Source organism: Cuculus canorus, chromosome 7, assembly GCF_017976375.1.
Source record: "Cuculus canorus isolate bCucCan1 chromosome 7, bCucCan1.pri, whole genome shotgun sequence".
Lineage (NCBI taxonomy): Eukaryota > Metazoa > Chordata > Aves > Cuculiformes > Cuculidae > Cuculus > Cuculus canorus.
The window spans coordinates 14,676,373-14,697,772 of NC_071407.1; the positions used below are offsets into that span (position 1 = coordinate 14,676,373).

A 21,400-nucleotide genomic window follows, 5' to 3' on the forward strand; every position below is an offset into this window, starting at 1 on the left:
TATATGATTTAGTAGTAGACAGGGATGGTTGGGCTTGATGATCTCAAAGGTCTTTTCCAACCTAGCAATTCTACGATTCTATCCTATGGACCCTATGATCGTATGGCTTTGCACATTCCACCCCCTTGCTCAGCCTGAACTGCTTCCCATCACATAATCCCATTACAGTCTCTACTTAATAGCAAACTTTCTTACAGTGACATGCACAACAGAGTTTCGAGCAAGGCACGTGCTTGTTATATGGCAAGCTGCCTCTGCCTTTACCATAATAAACACAACATTTTCCTACTCCTTTACCACTGTTCAGTGCTCCTCTTTACTAATTAAAAGTGCTCATAGGACTGTGACGTAAACCGGCTAATTAGCATGAACGATAATAAAAAATACGCCCTACTCATTCTTTTTCTAGAAGGCATTATCTTGAACCTAAAGCACCTGGGGGCTCACAGGGACACACACAGACCCGGGGGTGGGGGTTGCACAGGGAGCTCACAGGGACCCCAAAGGAGAGGGGGGGAATGGAAGGGGGCTCACGCTGACCCTGGAGGCTTAGAAAGGGGGCTCACACTGACCACGAGGGGAGAAGGGAGGCTCACAATGCACCCGAGGGGGTCACACAGCCCGCAGGGGGGCAGAGAGGGGGCTCACAGGGACCTCGGGGGAGGCAGGGGAGGATAAGAGTGCTCATGCTGACCCTGGGGGGGAAGAAGGAGGACTGACACTGACCCCTGGGGTGGGGGGCTCACAAAGCACCGGGGGGGGGGGGGGGGTAGTAAGAGAGGCTCACAGGGAACCCGAAGAGGGGACAGGGCTCACACTGACCCCAAGAGGGAAAAAGGGGGGCTCACACGGCTCTCGGGGTACATGGGGGGCTTACGCTGCCCCCTGGGAGGGTGAGAGAGGCTTACAATCACACGGACCGCAGGGAAAGGGAGGATAAAGGGGGGCTCAAACAGCCCCCGGGGGAGGGGGAGAAAGGGGGCTCGAACAGACCCCGGGGGGGTCACACAGACCCGGGAGAAGGGAGTAAGAGGGGCTCAGATGGACCCTAGGGGAGGGTAAGGGGGGCTCCCATGGACCCCAGCGGGGTAAAAAGGGGCTCGCACAGACCCTGGCGGGGGTGGGATAGGGGGCTCACACGGACCCGGGAGGGGGAGAAGAACCGCTCACAATACACCCGGAGACTTAGAGAGATCCAGGGAGGGAGTAAGAGGAGCTCACACGGCCCCCGGGGGTCACTGGCCCGCGGAAGGGGCTGTCCCGAACCTGGCTTCGCTCCCGCTGCCCCCGGGATCTGCCCTCGGGATCCCTCCCGTCCCGGGGAGCGCAAGGGGGGGGGGGGGGGGGGCGTGGCCCGGCGCGCGCGCGGCTTGGGGGGGGGGGGCGCCCCCACCCCCCAGCCCTTACCTGCGGGCCGGCCGCTCCCTGCCCAGCGCGCACGCGCCGCCCGCCGCGCACGCGCCCCCGAGCGGCGGTGGGGGGGACTGCGCCGCGCGGTCCTAACGCCGCCGGCACGGGCGGGGGCAACGGCCTGCGCTGCGCGGTCCTAGCGCCGCCGACCCCCCCCGAGCGGGCGGGGGGCGCGCCGGGGCTCGACGCACCCCCCGAGATCGGTTCCCGGCGCCTGCCGCTGGTACACATCTTTACTACTACAAAAGGTGGAATATTTTTGATTTAAGCTAAAGGAGAGCTCAGTTTCATCTAAGTAATTGAGTTTGGGGGATTCGACAGAACGCCCCTCTGACAGCGCGGCTTTAGAGCAGGGTTTTCATCCCATCCGTTTTCCCAAACGCAGTTCGTTCTTCGGAGGTGATCGCGTTTATGTTCGGTGTCGAACATAGGTGTCGAACAGGGGTGTCTCCCCTCTGCTTGCAGCCTGTATCTCAGAGGCGAGGTCAGGCAGAGCTGGGGCCGAATCAGCAAAAGATTTGACTGCTGCGAAGCTCGTAATAATGTGAGAATTAACTGATAAGCTTTGCTGCAGCTGGTTTGTATGTTTAATTATCTTGTCATATAAATCTGTCTTCTATCAAGAGATAACATGCAGATCATCTCCAGACAGGGATGAATAACCTGAAAAAATAAACGCTCTCTTAGAGTTGCAAGAATTTATTTAATTGTCTTGTAAGACGTAGCTGTGTTGGGCCGAGAGAGAACCTGAAGGGATCTCCAGATAATCCAAACAAATAAAACATTTTGGGGGGACCCGGGCGGTTCTCTGTCTAAACCCGGTGTCTCTACCCACCGCTTTTGCGAGATGCCTTGTTTGGAATCTATGATTCTATGTTCGGGAGGGGCATCCGATTCAGCGCCGAATCGTAAAACAAAAATAAAGTTCGAAGACTTCGCCCTTTTCAATATTTTACCGTCGAATAAGCGTTTCTCGCACCAACGTTACAGCGAGTCCTCGGCAAATCCCAGGCTCCGAACAAGGTGTCTGGGACCGTTCCTCCCGGTGCCCGCAGGTGGGACCTCGCTCGGCCCGGCCCTCGCCACCCCGCACGGGGCTGGCGGCCGCTCCCGCCCCCCCCGCCGCTCGCCTCGCCCCGCGGAGCCGCCGCGGCGGAAGCGCCCGCGCGCCCGGAAGCCGCGGGCTCGTGACCGCGCGGCGCCGCCCGCAGGTAGCGCGGGGAGTGGGGGGACGGGGGAATGGGAGCGGGGGGGGGTCCTGGTGGGAGAGAGCGGGGAGATGGGAGGGAACGGGGTGCTGCAGGTCTCGGGGAGCCGGGAGGGAGGGGCGTCTCGCAGGGTCCCGGGGACACGGGAGGATAGGGACGACGGTACCTTGGGGTCACGGAAGTCCTGCGGGTACCCGGTGGGAGGGAGCGGGGCCCCGGGCGACGGGCAGGGGGTCCGGTGGATGCCCGGGGAGCCGGGAGGGAGCGGGGTCCCGCGGATGCCCGTGGAGGTGGGTAGGGGGTGGCCGGTGGGAGGGAGCGGGGAGGGATGGGCGCCCCGCGGGGTCCCGCGGGTCCCGGGGACGCGTGAGGGTAGGGACGGGGGTTCCCTGGGGTCACGGGGATGCCCGGTGGGAGGGAGCGGGGTCCCGTGCGGAGGCTGGAGGGGGGTCCCAGTGAGACAGAGCAGGGACCTGGGGAGATGGGAAGGAGCGGGATCCCGTGGGTGCCCGGGGAGCTGGGCAGGGAGTGCCCAGTGGGAGGGAGCGAGGTCCCGGGGCGGCGGGAAGGAGGAGATCCTGGGGTGATCCAGGTAGCGGGGGGACGGGGGCGGGGGACAGGAGGAAGGAGGTCCCGGTGGGAGGGAGCGGGGTCCTACGGGATCCCGGGGACACGGGAGGGTAGGGACGGGGGTACCGTGGGGTCAGGGGGGTACCTCCCACGGGGGTGGGAGCGTCTTCAGGTGAGGGAATTCCTGGAGGGGAACTCGGTGGCAGCGGCGGCTCCGTGCCCCTCCGTGCCCTAGCGCAGGCTCTTGGTTACCAGCTGGGCGCCCCAGGATGAAGGCAGCCGGGATGCTGCGGCAGGTCTCCGACTTCACGGATTTCAGCCGAGGCCACCAGCTACGGGAGCTGCTCTGCCAGGGAGAAGAGCCCAGCCATATCCAGTCCAGCCCTGATGGGCAGCACCTTGTGGTCCTGCAGAAGAGCCGGCCGCCCCCCTTGGCCCAGGTGGTGGCCTTCCGACGCCACGGCATCGCTGGAGCCGACCTAGACAGGAATTGGCAGCCACCCCAGCCAGCCCTTGTGGGGCTGCTCTTCCTCCAGAGCCCTGGGACACTGGGCTCCTGGGCCTTGGCCCTTGTCTGGGAGCATGGCCGAACCGAGATCTGGCACTTTGTTGTCACCGTGGGCTGGCAGCTGCTGCAGACGCTGGAGCTCTGCCAGGGTGTCCGGGCACGAATCATCTCGGTGTGCAGCCAGGGAGCCAGCCTGGTGTGGTGTGAGGAGAGGCCTCCCCTAGATGCCCACTCGGACATGAGCAAGTGTGCCTTCAGGTTCTGTGTCTGCACCCGGGCTCTGGAGGTGGGGGAGCAAGGGGTGCGGCTGGGCGCTGTAAGGATAGTTTTGCACAACAGCCCTGAGTACCAGGTCCTGTCCTCCTCCCAGCATGTCTTCTTGGTGCCTGCCACTGCCAGCTTTGCCACCACTTCCAAATTCCTTCTCATTTGGCATCCTGAGAAGACAAAGCTCACCATCACAGCCCCCTCTGCAGGCTTCATCCACAGCAAGGTGCTGCGCTCCAGCAGCGAGTCAGACTTCAGGAAGCTCCTGCTTGGCTCTGTGGGTTTTCTCTCGGGTTTGGCGCCCCTGGACATTCATACCTCTGCTGTGTCCAACAGTGGGGGGCTGCTGCTGGTGAGCACAAAGGGGACTGTAAACATAGTGGAGCCAGATGGGACACAGAGGCATATCTTTGACCTGGAGGGGAGGACTGTGGCTCAAGGAAGTCCTGTCCAGCTGAAGACGTTTGGCAGCATCCTGGCCTGCGTGCTGGCTGGGGTCCTGTACCTCATTGACCAAAATAGTGGAAGGCTCATAGAAAAGAAAGTCCTGAGCATGAAAGAGGTGCATTTCCTGGAGTCCCCGGGAGAGGAAGACAGCATCCAGCTCCTCAGTCAAACTGGCATCTACAGCTTTAGCTTCTCCAAACCTGAGGGCAGTAGCAGGCCTGAGCTGTACCTGGTGGAGACGGTGTTTGAAGAGGCCTGTAGATACTACCAGAGGAGGAGCCTTAGCAGCTCCAAGCTAACTGTAGAGAAGTTGAAGAAAGGTGGTGTATTCCAGGCTCCTGTGGCCCTTGCTGCCATCCTGCAGCACAGCCTTCACCAGAAGCAAAAACCAGCCCAAGGTCTTCAAGACACTTATACCAAGCTGTTGAGCACAATGAGCCTGGAGCTGCAGAGCTACATGAGCCTGGAGCTCCTCAAGACCTGCGTGGTGTGTGCCCCAGAGAATGAGGTAGAAAGCTGTTGTGAGGAACTGGTGGAGCAGGAGGTAAGCCGCGTTCTGCACTCTGACATGGACAAGGACAACTTGGCCTACCTGAATTCCATCTTTGCCTCCTTCCCCAAGGCTGCTTGGAAGGCCACGAGGAGCTGCCTACAGCTGCAGCAGAATGGGGATGGACTCTTAGTAGCCAGGGCCACCCCAGAGGTGTGGAAGAAAGTCCTGGGAGGGCTGGAGCAGGAGGAAGTGGGGCAGAATGGGGTGGTCCCACTCTTTGAGCTCATCTGCACCTCCTTCCTGAGGTTCAAACCCAAGTGGCTGCCCAGTTTTGTAGAGCTGACCCAGCAGTATGTTAGCATCTCTTGGGCATACAGCAGTAAGGAGGGCCCAGAAGGCCGGGTGCCGCTGTATAAGAGAGCACTGGGAGTACTGGCCAGGAAGAAAAAGCGCAGTGAGGCAGATGATGAGATGGAGCTCGAACTGCTGCTCTGCAGCAAGAGACCTAAGGCCGTACTGCAAGCTCTGCACATTCTCATCCGCCTGAAGCGATGGCAGCAAGTGGTGGAGGTGGCAGAGAAGTTCTCCAAGCTCAGCCCCCTACTTAACAAGGAGATATTCACCACACTTCTGGCAGAGTTTGCCCAGCACCGTGAGCTGGATCCTTACCTGGACATGCTGTGGCCGCTGTGCCCTGCTGAGCTCACCATCTCAGATATCCTCACCGTGGTCCTGCAGCACCTCCCTCCCTCCCAGGAGGACCCAGTGCCCTTCTCCAGCGAGGAGAACCAGCTGACTGTAGGCTTGCTCAAGCCACTGCTGCAAAGGGTTGTACAACGTCCTTGCATCCAGGAGGAGATGTACTCAGATGCTTTGCAGAGCCCCACCTTCCCCCCTCCCACTCCACCCCGAGAGCACAAGATCCCCTCAAAAGCAGTGGCCGATGATGCCCCTCAGTCACCCATGGTGAGGACGTCCTCCTTGTCAGCACTGCTACAGGGTGACACTGTGTGAAGGGAAGCACAACAGGATCCCAGGCCTTAGGTGCACAAGAAGGGGAAAGCTGCATCGACCCCAGGAAATCCTGCCCTGCCTGGCAGTACAGAAGCCTGCTTCCTCTGAAGCCTCCCTATGGCAGCATCTCCAAGAGGCCGATGGGTGGCTCAGTTCGGGGATTTCACCTGAAGCCAGGACAGGCTTTCTGGCTGTTTGTAACAAGTGCAATTGACTGTGCCACAGTGGAGGAGCAGATGCCGGGTGCATTTGTAGATGAATGCACTGGCTGCACTACAGGACTACAGAACTGCTCCCTGCCGAAAGCACTTTGTTTTTCATTTGCTTGGCTGCTTTGTAACTTCACTTCAACTTCCCTGATCCTTTAGGAGTGGTGGTGGAGTGGTAGGTAGGGCCACACACAGTCTTTCCACTCCATTCTCTGCTGAGTGGGTTGTGTGGTGCCTCCAAGCTGCCTGAGAGAAACTGGGCCTGTTTCTTGCATGGGGTCACAGAGTTCTGCTGCTCTGGGCTCAGTCAGATGCTCAATGCCAGTGTGGCGCAGCTTTGTAGTACTGGCGGTCCCAGCACACACACTGGCAGCTGCAGCACTGCGCTGTCTCGCTGCAATTCCTCTGGGATCAGTCCTGTAGCTGCGACCGATTGCAGCTACTTAGCTGAAGAGAGACTAATTCCCTTATCTCCCTATCCCAGATGGGTACCTGAACTCTCTTCTGAGCTGAGAAGCTGGCAGCAGCCTATGCAAGCTTGGGCCTGGCCCTGCCTCTCCCTTTCCTTTGTGGAAGCTTAGATTATACCACAGGACGCCCAGACCTCTCTTCCATCTCCTCTACCTTTGCCCTTTGCACACAAAGGGGCTTTGTAAGGGTTGTCTGGCTCATATTGTGCCTCTGTTTGCAAAGGCAGTGTAACTTGAGAGCAGTCTTGCAGGAAGATCCAGGTTCCAGCATCCCTCCAGCGCTCACTGCCTTGCCACTTCTTTGGGAGAGAGACCCTGGCTGTGGCTTTGCCCCTGTGAGAGACCCTGGCTGTGGCTTTGCCCCTGTGATCGGGGCTGTGGTGTGAAGGAGCTGGCTCTTGCCTTGCCAGTCTGGCAGAGCTTGGCTGGGTTGGGAGAGACTCACTTGCATTAGTCCTCTTGAGATTGGGGTTAAGTGTGGAAGACAGGCTGCTTTCAAAAAATAAAGGTTCCTAAAGCAGTGCTTGGGCAGTGGTGGATGTTTTGAGGAGGCAGTTCTATTTTGCTTCTGGTGAAAAGAGGCCAAACTCAACTCACTGTGGCACTGCCTGGCATGGCTCACATCTGGTACATACTGTGCTCAGAGATCCAGCTGTGCCTGGACAGCCCATTCACTCCACAGTGCTCCGTGGGACTCCGCACCAGCAGGCAGGTGACAATCCCAGAAGGGCCATTCCAGGCAGGTTCAGCAAAGGTTGCTGGGAGCAAGGAGATCTACTTGGCCTTCGCTCCCATCTTCTCTGCAGCTGCTTGGTGCTGCAAGCAAACCCCAAAGGCCATCGGGGCTTCATGTTGAGGGGTTGTGGCTGGGATCGCGGTATGGCTGAGGAAGGGAGAATTTCTTTCTCAAGGGCTGCAATTCTTTGCTCCTGGCTGGAAAACCAGCAACAGGGAGCACCAGGCTCACCCTGATGGGAGTCTGCTGTCCTGAGCACACAGCAGCAGGGCTGTGTTGGAGGGATTGCAAGTTGTCAAACCATTACAAAGTTGCAGCAGGGCCTCCCCCAGACAAGGGCTCGGCTCGGTTGCAGAAAGTCCCTGTGATGGAAAGAAGTCTGGCAAAGAGAAGAGGAACCGCTGCAACGGTTCTCTAGAGGTTGGTCGGCTATCGCTGAGACCTTCCTTACGGTGGCCCTTGTGCTGCAGACGTTGGACACTGCGAGTTTCTCTCCCACACAAGGGAAGTAGATTCTGGTAGCTGCGGTTTGTGTGAGTGGAGGGAGCCTGGCCTGACAGGAGAGCAAATGGCAGCCGCTGTGGGCATTGTGCAGTAAGCTGTCCTCACCTCTTCCCCGGGCAGCTGCTCTCCCTGTCTGAGCCCAGGCCCCTCCTAGAGCTACGGCTCCAGGGACTGGGGTGCTGCCCTGGGGCAGCACTGAATGGGGAACTGCTGAAAGCAAGCCCCACACCGTGGGAAAGGCTGTGCAGTAATTTAGGGCAAGATTTTTGTTGCCAGGGCTGGGTTTGAATGCAGGTGGCCACAGTGATGCAGCAAACAAGGCAAGTCAAGTTCCCTGCCTTCCTGCGCTAGCTTTGCAGAGAAGAAAAGACTAGCTGGAGGCTGAGCAGAAGAGGAGAGCAGCACCCGCAAAGCAGGCAAGTGGAAGCTGAACTCAGCAGCAGTCCTGCGCAGGCTGGCATCCCTGAGACACATCAAGGGAAGGAGCATCAGGGACAGGTGAGGACAGCCTGGGGCTCGAGGGTGGAAACCTTCACACACAGCCCCTAGATAAGCACAAAACAGTTTGAGGGTTTGGGGAAGGGGAGAGCAAAGGCAAAGCAAATGGAGACAAAACTGAGCTAAATGTTCTTCAAGGACGTACCAGGAAATCCTGCCCCAAGCACCAGAAAGGGTGAGCATCCCTTGGGGAGCAGCGGCTGAGCCGCCCCACAGAACAGATTCATCTGAGTGATAGCAAGCATGGGGCTCTCCTTATGGTCAGGATGGGTGTTGGGGGGAGATAGCAGGAGGTAAGGCATGTGCAGCTTAAGATAACACCCAAAGGAAAAAATAGCAATTAGAAGATCTGAAGGCAAAGGGAAAAAGCGATAATTGCAGATGCGTGTTGTGGAAAGCAAGCTGGCCAGCTCAGCCGCCTTCACTCTGCTCCACAGACTTGGACTTTGTAATGAAGGAAGCCAGTCAAGCTGCTCAGCGTGCCTCCCGTGCCTGACCTGGCCTTTGGGATGGTCCCTGTGCTTGAGCCAAGGAGCAGCATAAAGCAATGCCAGTGCTCACCCTCCCACAGCTGTCACCCTTGGCTTATCTGTGCATGCAGCGCTCAGCGTGGCCATCCATGCCATGCAGCAGTGTAGGACACTGAAAGTCCCCCCATGCCACCATACCTGGTAGGGGAAGAGAGGTACAGGCTGTAGGCACCCCATAAACTAACTGAAAGCCCTCAGATGACACGTAGCAGGGTCACTGGGGGGCACAGGAAAATTCCCATCTGCTGGGGAGGGCACCTCGTGGAGAGGAGGCTTTTAGCATGCCTTTTCCCAGGGAAGAACCTGGCACCCATCCAGCCACAAGTCCAAAGGGCTGTCTGGTGACAGGAACATCATCCAGCCCTGATGCTGAGCAGTGGTCCTACGCCAACAGTCAGTTAGGACTCCAAGAGCTGGAGAGGAGCAGGGAATGCTTGGGACCTCTACAAGAGCCCTCAAGTCCCAGGCACAGCACCAGCAGTAGGGAACCCTCCCTGTCCCTCCTGTCCCTGTGTCACTCCATTACAGCCAGACGTGAAGAGCACAGCCACATGCCTGCAGTGCACACAAACACCCCATTTATTGTTTGACACCAAAAATCACAGCTTTAGGAAGAACTGGGCTCCCTGTGAAAATAAATATTCACATTTTTCAAGAGAGGGGCCTGGGTGAGCAGCTTTCCACTGACTGGCAGCACAGGCTGTGGTGGCGTGGATGGTAGGAGCTGCACTGAGCCCACAGGGTCTGTGGGGGTGAAGTCCCACCTGGGGGAATGCAAGGGCCAGCCCCTGCTCCCACACGTACTGGGGCATTGTCACATAACAGAATTGGGGAGAGGTGTTCAGCTGGGGGGTCCCAGGCTGCTCCCCAATGCCTATGGAGAAGGCGCAGCATACAGAGCAGCTGTGTCCGTCTCCTCCGTGCCTGTGCTGTGGGCAATGGGCTAATGCCTTGTGGTGGGTTGGGGCAATTTGTAGAAGTTGAACGTGGGTGGCCTGCAAAACCAAAGTCACCTCTGTCACCCCCAGCCAAAAAGAGGAGCGAAAAGAGGTGCATGGGGATGGCCAAGTGTCATCCCGCCCTTGTCACCCAGCCCCACAGGGAAGAGCGTACAGAGACACCCACCACTACCAGTTTGGAGGAAGCTGGGGACAAGCAGCACCGCTAAAGTTTGTGTGCGGGAAGATGATGGGGGACCCCAGAACAGTCTGTGCTGCATAGGTCTCACCTTCCCAGTCCTCCCCTGGTAACAGCAGCCTCCTTGGCTTGTACTCACCCTGTTTCCCTTCTCACGCCCCTCTCTGTGCCCTGTCACCCCTCATGCCATAGGAGCTGCCCCCACCCCACACAGGGACCTGGCACTACTACTTACATCTCAAAGGTTTCATCCCTGGAGGAGAGAAAAGAGAGGGGACAGTGTCAGTGGGGGAAGAAGATGCCTCCTGGGACAGCTCAGCATCTCCTGGTGGGACAAGTTATCCCTTGGGGCACAAAAGGAGGACATGGGGCTGCAGGGTGCTGTGATCCCCCCCTCCCAGCTGCCCCACTTGGACACACAGCACAGGCCCCCACCACACTGCTACCCTGAAAGCATCACTGCTCCTTCCCTGGGCCCTGTGCTTGCCAGCTCAGTGGCGCACAGCTCCCCCGTGCCACAATTTCAGTTCCCCCAAGCTTCCCGAGCAGCTGAGCCCGTGTCTCCAAGGCAGCTCAGCTGCCGGCCACAGGGGGAAGCGAAAGGTGCCGGGCCACCAGTGGGGACCCTGGGCACGCTACAGGCAGGGCACAGCCCAGCTCAGCACTACATCCTGCACACACCACGTACAACCCCAGCATGGGTCCTGCGGTGGCGTGCAGAGTGAGGAGGAGCAGGGCAGGAAGGGAGGAAGGCTGCTGGGGCTGTGCTGGGCATAGGGGTGCTGCAAACCCTGGATCCCCATGTGGCTGCAACCCTGGAGCAAAGGGGTGGCAGTTGGGGGGCTGGAGAACCAAGATGTAACCCTCAGCAGCTGGAAAACCAACTGGAAACCACTCACGACCCTCAGTGGTTATTGGTTTTGCTGGCAGTGGGGCTGCCAGTCAAGGCTGAGGGCAGCCCTTAGGCACCAGCACCCACGGGTGCATGAGCAAGCACTGCACCCTCGTGGCAACACCACCAACTGTGCAGCACATTGCATTCTGCACGGCATCCAGCTGTGCTCCTGTTTGGGAGAACGAACAGTGGTGCAAAGCAGAGCAGATACCAGAGCTGGGCTGGGGGCTGCAGTCTGTGCTGTACAAGCCAGGCTCCTTCCTCCACGGGGCCTGGCATGCACCTTTGGCTGCCCAAAGAGGAGTTGCAGAGCCAGACTCTTCTCCAAACCATCTCCATCCTCAGCAACTGAAGGTCCCAAAACACCTCCCTGGTCCCCACAGCCCACGTTACTTAAAGATCAGCTCCACAGGCTCCCGTGGGGCACATGAAGGGGCAGTTTGCAGTGTGTAGGACGGACTCCAGACCTAGCATGGTCACAGGGTGCAGGGGTTCCTCACCTGTAGACATCAGCGATGTCCATGCGGCGGTAAAATTTGGCTAGTCTGACGGCCAGGATGATGCTGGGCAGCAAGAAGAAGGTGCACCAGCCCAGGCTGAACCAGAAGGCATTCTGGGTGCAGGATAGGGAGAGCCATCAGGGCCCAGACAGCAATGAGGCCTCCCAAAGACCACCCACCCACCCACCCGTCCCTTCTTGCATCCTGGCCTTTACTCTTAGCCACAGCAACCCACTGGGGAGATGCTGAGCCCTGCTCTTTTGGGACAGAGATGAGTATTCCTTATCCTGTGCTTGAGGGAGACAAGGGGATCTCACTGCCACCCCACACACACATGTCACCCCACACACCACTGCCCCACTCACCAGAGAGTCCAGGATGTAGTCACAGGTGATGGTCTCCACGTTATCCAGGGCCTGAGCTATGGGCTTGCAACGTGCCACATCTTCAGTCAGCTGGGAACACAGTGGGGACAGGTCATGTCAGTGTCCCCAAAACCCTGCAGCCCATTCTCCCTCCACCCCACTGAGGAAGATTCAACTCACACTGCTCTTGGCCCAGGAGATGTAGGTCTCAAAGAAGTCCAACAGGTTCTCCAGGAAGGCCCACGTCTCCTGAGGGGGCAAGCAGAGGGTGAAGATTCTGCACTCCCAGCCCACACCATGTCCCACGTCCCATCCCATCCGTGTCACGATCAAGGCTGCCAGACCACTTCAGCCCAGCAGCAATGGGGCTGCAAGCCCCACCCTGCCCCAGCCCCTTGCCTGAGGCACCAGAAGGGAAAGGGGCACCCAGGGGTGCAGGGGACTCCCAGGGAAGATGACAGGGCAGCACAAGCAGCCAGACATTGCTTGGCATCTCTGTGCCGAGGGAAGTCTTGGTGTGGCAGCCCAGTCACACCCCCACTGGCCGGCCTGGCAGCAGGCAAGGCAAGCTCACGTTCTTGATGATGTTTGCTGTTTCTCTCTCCAAGAACTCCTGGGCTTCACTGGCTTTGTCCAGCGTAGCGTTTGTCTGTGCCTGGGGTGAAAGGTGCTTTCAGCAGTGTGATGGGGGAAGCAGGGTCCCCGTGTCTCCTCCAGCCTGCATGGCAGCAGTCCCTGAGGCACAGTGTCTCTGAGCTGTAGTGTCCCCAGCAGTCACAAGCTGGCAGTGCCCGAGTACCTTGCATGGAGGGAACTTGCGCCTGGCAGCGTCCCTGGCATGTGCCCCCTCCCTCTGCCCCACTAGTAGCCCCACAGTGGATATGCTCGGGGAGCCCCACAGCACCCATCAGGCCCTGAGACTGCAGGTTAGCCCCCACCATCTCTACTGTGAGACCTCAAGGGTGCTTCGCAGGGCACCTTGGCCTGGGGTGCGCTCAGGTGCAGCTTACCTCGAGCTGGGCAGCCTCGTGTTGCACCAAGTGGATGTTCTCCCTCAGGCTTTGCTGGGGATGGAGAGAGGGAGGTCAGAACTGCAGACCCCATGGCTCAGAAGAGACCCTCCCAGCAGAATCCAAGGTCTGGAGGAGCCCAACTCAGCAATCACCTGCCCACCCCAGCATTGCTCACCAGCAGCCCAGAGAAACTCATCTGCATTTCCTTGTCCAGCTCCCTCAGCTGTCGCGCATCAGCCTTCAGGTTGTCTCTCACGTCAGCATCCTGGAGGAACTGCAGTCAGTGCTACCCCCGGCTCCCAGCCCCACCACAGCCATCTGATGGTGGGGCTGGGCTGGAGAAGAGAGCTGGGTGAGGGTGAAGGGCCTCGCCTCCCCTGGGCACCCAGGCAGGTCTGCAGAGGAGCCCTGCAGCCAGTGACTTCAGGGACAGGATGGTCATAGGCCCGGAGTGCTTATGCAGCTCTCACCGCTTTGTCTGCCAGCTGCTCCAGCTCTGCAGCCAGATACAAGAGGCTTCCCTGGGTCACATTCTGATCCAGCTGGAAAGGGCAGAGACAGAACTGTGAGGATGGGGCTCACAGGGGAGGACGTACCCCATTCCCACGAGCACAGTGGAGCCAGAGCCTCCTGGGTGGGAAGGTGGCTGCCCCAAGGGGTGACCCAGCTGGCAGGAGACACCCTGGGAGCCTGTGGTAGGACTCCCATGGCAGCAATAAGGAGAGGGGCAGTGGACCCCCTCAACAGGCATACGGACCACCCCCATCTTAAAACCAGGCTGCCCCCAACTCACCTGCTCCAGGATGGAAGTGAAATTGGGGGGCTGCCCAGCACGGCTGGCATTGAGCAGCATGTCTTTCTGGCTCTGGTTGAGCAAGGAGATGGGGCTCAGGGTGATGTTCATCTTCTCGAAAGCCGTGGAGATCTCTCCTTTGTACTGCCAGAGCAAAGGGAGACATGACAGGACATGGTGGTGTCCTCTCACTGTCCCCACCCAGCACCAGCCCTGCACCCTGAACTCCGTCCCCCAAATTCTGGCACCCCCATGCTCACCTGGCTGATGTTCAAGACCTCATCCAGGGACACACGTTGGTCCAGGTGCAGCGTTTGCCACAGGGCAGTGTCTTGCTGGCACTGCCTGTAGGAGGGGGACAAAGGACTGAAAAGGGGCAGGCGAGGGCCACCCCATCCCAGGAGCATGTCCTCAACACCTCACTCCTTCCCTGGCATCAGCACCTGCACACAGCCAGGGCAGGTAGGGCAAGATGCCCCCACTCCAGGGAGCATCCAAGGACGCTGAGCAGATGTACCCATCCCCAAAGACATGGTACCCAGGCTGGGACCCACCTGTACATCTCCGACAAGTTTGTTGTGCCACCCTCCTGACCCAGAAGCTCTGACAGGTTGAAGCCAGGGACAAGGCTGGGGTTGTCCAGGAGCTGAGAACAAGGGAAGAGATGGAGAAACCAGACACAGTGTAGAGCAGGACGCCTGGGAAGAGCATCTCAAACCAGCCAACACTGCCTCTGTTTCACCAGTAGCCCTTGGAAAGGCAGCAGTGGCACCAAGCAGCAGTGTCTCCCCACAAAAGCTCACCTGGAAGAGCTGCTGGCTGCGCCAGGACTCGCAGACAACCATGTAACTGTTCCCCCCCAGAACGAAGGTGATCAGCACCAACAGCATAAGCAGCCAGGAGAAGATGAAGCTGAAGCCAACCCCTCTGCCAGGACAGAGATGCCATCAGCACCTGAAACCCTGTGCCCCGGCATTGCCTCCAGTTCACAGAGCCCGCAGCCTGCACACCCCTTTTCCCCCCAGCAACGCCAGGAAGCACCACCATTCCCACAACCACATCTCCACTCTGCCTTCGGCCCCCAGAGCACAACCAGGCTGTACCCTGAGGCTCAGACAGCAGAGCTTCCCCCAGCTTTGCCAGCCACCACCCACCCAGAGAGCCGTGGGACCACACACGCGCTGCCAGGCCCCAGCTGGCAAAGGGTGAACCAGCTCCACTCAAACACCAGCACCACGTGAGCTGCCATGGGGCTGGCCATTAAGCTGCAGAAATTTGATGATTTAGGAGCTTGAGCATCCCCAGGCCAGCCCTGCCCACCCATCCGACCACTCCCACGTGTCTTCGGCAGCTGTCTTTGGAGCCTCACGCCATAAAGAAGTTCCCGCCGGCATTGGAGAGGCTGCTGCGCTGTGTGGGCAGCACACTCTCCTTCAGCCCCAGGGGCCCCAGCAGCAGCCCGAAGACATTGCAGAGAACCACCAGCAGCACTGTGCAGCACAGGAGGACACACACGATCCACCTGGGGCAAGAAGAGGGGCAGGAGTCAGACAGCAGGACCTGGCACCTGAGTGACACCCAGCATCCTATCAGCTGCTCCTCAGGGAGGAAAAGGCCCCCAGGCACCCTGCAGAGAAGGGGCACAGGTAGCCCTAAGGCAGAGCTCTGACTACCCAGAGTCATACCACTGAGCTCCAGCAGCTGGAGGATTGATAGCCTGAGTCTTTCTGGACAAGGAAGCTGGAGGACGCAGCAGCTCCTTCCCTACCTGAGCCCATCCAAGTCAATGACTGGCTTCCTGTACTCCTCCAGCACCAACGCGGTATTGTCCACAAAATACTCAACATTCTCCTCCACATCCAGGAGCGGCATCTGATCTTGTAAGCTCCTGATCTCCTGCCTGATGAGGCCCAGTTGGTCCTGGGTCTCTGCAGGGGATGAGGACAGGTTGGTGCTATGAACTGCTTGTCAGGGGCAGGTGTGCCTGGGGGAGCAGGAACTGGTAGAGGATGGGAAGGAGGTGGCTTTGGTCAAGGATGGCATCAGCATGATAGCACATGGGGACCTGGGGACAGCCAGGGCTGCAGGCAGTGGGGTGGCAGCAGGGGAGGCCTCCAGACAGGGATGGGATGAAAAGGGAGTATGGAGCCCTGGGAGACGGGGAATTTGGCATATGGGGACAAAGCCCTGCTTACTTGTCACCACTTCCTGGGACTGCTCTTGCACCTTAGCAGTGGTCATTTCCAGTGTGCTGTTAACCTGTGTCCAGGGGCGTACAGCATACAGAATCATAAAGGTTGGAAAAGACCTCCAAGAACATCAAAGTCCAACCATCAACACAATATTAACATGCCTACTAAACCATGTCCTGAAGCACCACATCTACACTTTTTTTGAACAATTCCAGGGATGGAGACTTCACCACTTCCCAGGGCAGCCCCTTCCAATGCTTCACCACTCTTTCAGTAAACAAATTCTTCCTGATATCCAGCCTAAACCTCCCCTGGCAAAACTTGAGGTCATTTCCTCTGATCCTATCCCTTGTTACTTGGTTGAAGAGGCCAGCACCCACCTCACCACAACCTTCTTTCAGGTAGCTATAGAGAGCAATAAAGTCACCCCTCAGCCTTATCTTCTCAAGACTAAACAACCCTAGTTCTCTCAGCTGCTCCTCTTAAGACTCGTGCTCCAGACCCTCCCCCAGTCTCGTTGCCCTCCTCTGCTGCTCCAGCAGCTCAGCATCTTTCTGGTACTGAGTGGCCAAGCTCATGTCCCTGCCTGCAGCCCAGGGCTGAGCAGCACATCCGTTCTGTCCCCAGATCCTGGCAGCACAGGACAGCCAGGCAACTCCCAGCACCCAGCTCTGACCATGTCAGTGCCAGGATGTGGCAGGGACAGCGGGCAGACAAGGCACCTCCAACCAGCACATCCCTCCACACAACAGCAATTAACTCCTGGCAGGGTTCTTCCCAAGCCACCCCCTCGCAGCACAGCCCCAGCAGCACCAGGAGCACCCAGCCCTGTGCCTGGGAGCAGGGGGACCCCTTACCTTCTCTAAATCAGCTGCTATGTTGGAGACAGACACATCACCCAGTGCCTCCAGCTGCCGTTCCACACTAGGGATCTGTGGGGCAGAGCCTGGGGTGAGGGAGCTGCAGGCGGCTGGGGAAAGGGCTGCAGGGGGGCTCGCCCCACACCCTGCCCCTCCTCACCGTGCTGAAGTTGGCACTGAAGGAGAGGCCATCCAAGGACACGTTGCCGCAGGGATGGCCGCAGCGCCGCAGGGTCTGGTTGATGCCATCCCGCAGGTTGGCCAGCTGCTGGCTGTAGTTGCTCTGCAGCTCCTCAAGGTGCGAGCGAGTGCTGGTGATGCTGCCAAAGGCAGCTGCCAGCATCTCTATCTCTGGGGAGACAGCAGGGTGTCAGGGCCTCATCCTGCCAGTGCAGTGGGGGCTTGGCACCCAGATGAACCTTAGAGACTCATCAAAAAATGCAACATAGGGTTGCCCCGAAGTCCCCAGCACTTGCCCTGGGCTGTGGCTGGGAAGCCAGATAGGCTCTTCTCTCTGGGAGCTCTCCCTAAATGTGCACCTATTCCAGCTTCCAGTCTCCTCCGGGGCCACACCAGCCCCCCAGGGATGTGTTCGCTACCTTGCAAGAGGCTCTGGAGGGATCCTAGAGCCCCATCTGTGCTACTCCTGATGCCAGAGATGATCATACCGCCCAGGCTGGGCCCAATGTCTGCAGAGATGAGAGACACAGTGTCAGTGCAAGGACCCCCAGAGTCCCGGAGCTTGCAGGGAGCTGCCAAAAACATGTACATCCCACTCCAGGACCCCATCCCATATTTGCCTCCAAGAGGGAGGCAGAGGGGACACCCCTACCCCTCCAGCACCTACATCACCCTCCCTAGAGAGGAGCCTGAATGGGGAAAAGCAGCAGATGGAGCAGAAAGGGAGCCTGGAGGAGCCCTCAAACCCACCCCCTTTAGCCATACCCATGAGAACTAGCTCCGTGGCTGCAGGGTTAGCAGCTGTCTGCAGGGCAGTGAGACACCCATGCAGCACCCCGACTCCCCACGCTCCCCCAGCTCTGCTCGCCACGGGTGCCTGGGGATGCTCCACTCACCCTGGAGGCTGTGGTTGGCATGGCCCAGCGGGACGTCACTGCTGTCGATGATAAAATTGATTTGCTGCAGGCACAGAGATGGGGTGTCAGCATGGGTGAGGCCCCTTCCCCGCCTCCAGCCCCACTGTTACCCTTCCCCAGGGGGCTGTTTGGGCTGCTCCAAACTCCACCTGGCCCCTTGCCCCCCTCTATGGCACTCAGCCAGGGCAGGGGAACCAAGCGTGCCTGGGGGATGGAGGCCACGTAGGTGCGGACATTGTCCAGGGTGTTGTTGATGTTGGGGAAGGTGCTGTGCACAGCCTGGGAGAAGCGAGTGTTGCTGATGAAGGCGCAGACATCACCGGCCCTACAAGGGAAGGGCAGCAGGGTCAGCATGCAGGGAGCTCAGCCCTAGTGCTCTCCCCCAGGACCCTCTTAATCCATTGCTGCTTCCACAGCATTCCAGTGAGCGCCCTGCACACAACCAAGGGACTAGAGAGAGCCAACATGGGAAACTGAGGCACTGGGGGGGTTGTGGTGTGTGACACACCTACATTTCCCCGCAGCGAAGCTGTTGGGAAGGGTCCGTGCCATGCCAACAGGCAGGCCCCCAGGGCCAGCTCCCCACTGCCACCGCTTCCTCTCCTTTGTCCCTCTGCACAGGGATCTGCTCCTGCAAACAATGGCAGCTTCCTGGCACAGCTGCCAAGTACCGGCATTTCCATCCACCCTCGGGTCCCATCCAGAGCCTCCCGGCCAGCACACTCACAGGAGGAGAGCAGAGACCAGCAGAACAGAGGTCCAGAGCGCCTGGCGCCTGCAGCTCATCCGCCGGCTCTGCTTCTGGTACATGCGGCCCCCACAGTTCCCGCTACAGCGGCAGCAGCAGAAGCAACATCCCACCAGGGGCACAAGGATGATGAAGAGGAGCCCGATGGCCCCACAGACCAGGAAACCCAGTTCGTAGAGCAACAGCTGGGAGATAAGGAATGAGAGGCAGCGTAACACTGGTGCCCCTGAAGGCTTCTCAGCCTTGAGGGCCCTGTCCAGACACCCATGGGGCAGGATGGGGGTCCTCCAGGAGGTTGCACATCTCCCCTTGCTGCTGCCCAACACCCGAGGGCTCAGTCTTGGAGCATCCCCCACCAGCATCCCCCAGTCCATGGAGGACTGGGGCTGCTGGTTCCCTGCCCTGGCTGCCAACTCACCTTCTGGACTTGCTCCTTGATGGCCTCATCACTCTGGGGCTGCACAAAATCTGTGATTAGTTCTAGGGGACAAGGAACGAAGAGGACTATGAGCAGGTGCTGGATCCTGGGGGCCTTTCCAGGAGGGCCCCACACCTACTCACTCCAGAGAAGGGCTCTCAGCATCAGGCATCACCTCCAGCACTGCAGCTCAGAGCAGCTATGAGTGCACGGCACGTTTCTCTTTTCCAGCTGTCCCTCCCCAGCCATCCCGTCACACAGCCCTTTCGCACCCAAGAAAAGCACTGTCAGTCCACAGGCTCTCTGAGTCCTTGAAGCAAGGGGATCCTTGTCCCAGTGGATACCAGGGACAGGCTGAGGGGAGAATGCTCTGACAACCACCTCAGCTGCCCGTGGGCTGCCCTCTTACTCCCCAGCCATGGAAGGACATCCACCCAGCACGGGATGTGCACTAGGGCAAAGTCCCTGCACCACGCTGACTCTTTCACCTCCGGGGCTTGCCCTGCCTGTGCACCATGCACTCATTACAAGCCATGCCGGAATGTGGTGCTGTGGGATTGTACCCCAGTATCTGTGTGACACATTCAAGGCCATAAAGCCATTGCTTTGTTTACCAGCCACACATTTGCCTGGAAGTTGACGGAAAGCAGCGACCAAGCCCAGTGAAGGAGGAAACACAAGTGGCAAAAGCCAGAGTGGGAAAACACCCTCCACAAAGCGGCCAGCATTTGCCCTGGGGGCATTGAGCAGCCACAGGGTCCTGACATCACCCATGCCAACCTGCAGCCGCTTCAGGGCAGAGCTGTGCCAAACACACACCCCCTCAGAGGGGAAGGAGGGAGAGCAAGCGCTGACAAGGGTGTTGGGGGGCTGCCTGCAGCACCGCTGTGCAGGCACTGGCCCAGGACATGCTGCTCTTGGTGGCCCCAAGGTCGGTCCTGCGTAAGCACACTGTGTCACCTGCAAGCACAGAGGGGTGCAAGCCAGGCAAGAACACCACAAACTCACAGGCAGGACCGGGTTTTCTCTGCACCTTTCATTGGGGCCTGGGATGAAAACACCTGGAGGGAGAACGTGGCAGGACTCTGCAAGGTGGCACTGCCGCCAAAGCCTGTTCTGGGACCCATCTGAGACTGCCCCGCAGTCGTGATGGGACACAGGAAGGACACAGCTGGTAGCCTTCGGGGGAACCCCCTCTGCACCCCTCCTAACCCAGTACCCCAGCATTTAAATACTGGACGGTCACCAATACAGGAGGGCTCAGACTAAACGGCTCCAAACAGCTCTCCCACCCCACCAGCAGCCCCTGCCGCGGGCACGCACCTACGGGCAGGGCGTTGGGCTGCACCAGCCGCAGGAAGCCATGCACCATCCCCACCAGTCCCGCCGTGCTGCTCCCCGGGGCCTCGGGGCCGGGGCCGTACACGGGCTGCGAGACGTTCTCCAGCTCCATCAGGACAGCTCCGGCGGACACCTGGGCACAGGGAGGGGCTGTCCGTGTCACCGGGGCGCAGGGACACCCAGCCTTGCCCTGTCTCCGAGCAGGAAACGTAGGGAGAAAAAATGGGACACCTGTTAAGTCCTGCCCGGAAGGGCAGAGCTGCCAGAGAGCACCTGGAGGGTGAGAAGTCCTGGAGCAGAGGGTGGGGGCCAGGCAGGAGATGCCCAGCAGGGCCCGAGGGGGCTGTGGGAGATGAAGCGAGGCCGGAGCTCTTACCCTGTCGTCCGGCACCTCCACGCTCCCGCCGCAGGGCCCTGCCGCGCAGTGCCAGCCCGGCTTTATGGTTTGTTTAAGTTTCTGCTGTGATTGCTGGAAAGCTGCTTGTCGGGGAAGGCGGTGATGCTGGGATGGCCCCACCCTGTCCCTGCCACCTCCTGGCACCCTGCCTGCCCGGCCACCCCTACGTGCCCAGGACAGGGACACCACCAACCCAGCCCCGCCCGGGCACCGGGGAGAAACCCCTCTCCCAAGCCGGATTCCAGGGAGAGCCCCTTCTCCCAGCCCGGGCAGAGCTCCCCTCTCCTTTCTGGTTTTCTGGCTGCCCGCATTTGTGGCCCCAAGCGGCTCCAGCCACAAACACGGGGTTTGCGTTTAAAAAAAAACTCTCCTCAAACGGAGCTTTGCGTCGTTTTCCTCTCGTCCCCAGGCTTCCCGAGACAGGATTTTCCCGTCCATGCCCTGCTCCCGCCTCGCGGTCCCCATCCCGGGGTCCCGGTGGGCGCGGCCGCCGGGCCGCCCCTTCCGCCCCCGGCCACCGCCCCGCTGCCCTCGGCATCTGCTCCAGGGGAACCCCTTCTCCTTCCCCATCCCACCCCGGCACCCCGCATCTGCTCCAGGGATGCCTCTGCTCCTGCCCCATCCCACCCCAGCACCCCTTGTCCAGAGCCCCTCATGCTGCCCACTTTGCCCCCATGTCCAGCCCTCAGCCGTCCCCCACGCCACCCCATCTCCCTCCCTGGGGCAGCTGCTGTCCCCACCGTGGTCTTTGGCCTCAGCCCCCATCCCTGCATGGGGCAC

General features: G+C 59.5%; 3 protein-coding genes across 6 annotated transcripts in view; 1 reads left to right on the forward strand and 2 right to left on the reverse strand.

Annotated features, from left to right (window-relative positions):
- ARMH3 (armadillo like helical domain containing 3) overlaps positions 1–1,548 on the reverse strand; it is a 129,779-nt gene extending 128,231 nt beyond the window's left edge. The window contains exon 1 of the mRNA XM_054071028.1: positions 1,408–1,548. The gene's annotated coding sequence lies outside the window, so the exon portion shown is untranslated. The remainder of the gene's footprint in view (positions 1–1,407) is intronic.
- An 869-nt stretch (positions 1,549–2,417) lies between these two features.
- Positions 2,418–8,756, forward strand: HPS6 (HPS6 biogenesis of lysosomal organelles complex 2 subunit 3). 2 transcript variants are annotated; one of them, XM_054071027.1, is made up of 2 exons: positions 2,418–2,621; positions 3,424–8,756. In XM_054071027.1, the coding sequence occupies exon 2, from the start codon at positions 3,458–3,460 to the stop codon at positions 5,915–5,917; it is 2,460 nt and encodes an 819-aa protein (XP_053927002.1). In that variant the 5' UTR covers positions 2,418–2,621; positions 3,424–3,457; the 3' UTR covers positions 5,918–8,756. The 2 variants fall into 2 exon arrangements, with proteins under 2 accessions (XP_053927002.1, XP_053927001.1); XM_054071026.1 differs by having other exon boundaries at positions 3,444–8,756.
- A 652-nt stretch (positions 8,757–9,408) lies between these two features.
- LOC104059796 (prominin-1-A) lies at positions 9,409–21,400 on the reverse strand. Of its 3 annotated transcripts, none has more exons than XM_054071024.1 (26): positions 21,361–21,400; positions 20,600–20,700; positions 20,206–20,356; positions 18,883–18,944; positions 18,444–18,649; positions 17,921–18,041; positions 17,696–17,759; positions 17,219–17,308; positions 16,780–16,970; positions 16,617–16,691; positions 15,763–15,826; positions 15,336–15,495; positions 14,937–15,089; positions 14,371–14,494; positions 14,122–14,213; positions 13,828–13,912; positions 13,568–13,711; positions 13,245–13,316; positions 12,950–13,039; positions 12,772–12,825; positions 12,336–12,416; positions 11,942–12,010; positions 11,762–11,851; positions 11,397–11,509; positions 10,237–10,254; positions 9,409–9,859 (listed from the first exon to the last, which is right to left on the reverse strand). In XM_054071024.1, exons 1-26 carry the CDS (start codon positions 21,383–21,385, stop codon positions 9,808–9,810), a joined length of 2,547 nt encoding a protein of 848 aa, XP_053926999.1. In that variant the 5' UTR covers positions 21,386–21,400; the 3' UTR covers positions 9,409–9,807. The 3 variants fall into 3 exon arrangements, with proteins under 3 accessions (XP_053926999.1, XP_053926998.1, XP_053927000.1); XM_054071023.1 differs by having other exon boundaries at positions 20,206–20,413; XM_054071025.1 differs by lacking the exons at positions 20,600–20,700; positions 21,361–21,400 and adding an exon at positions 19,891–19,943 and having other exon boundaries at positions 9,412–9,859; positions 20,206–20,229.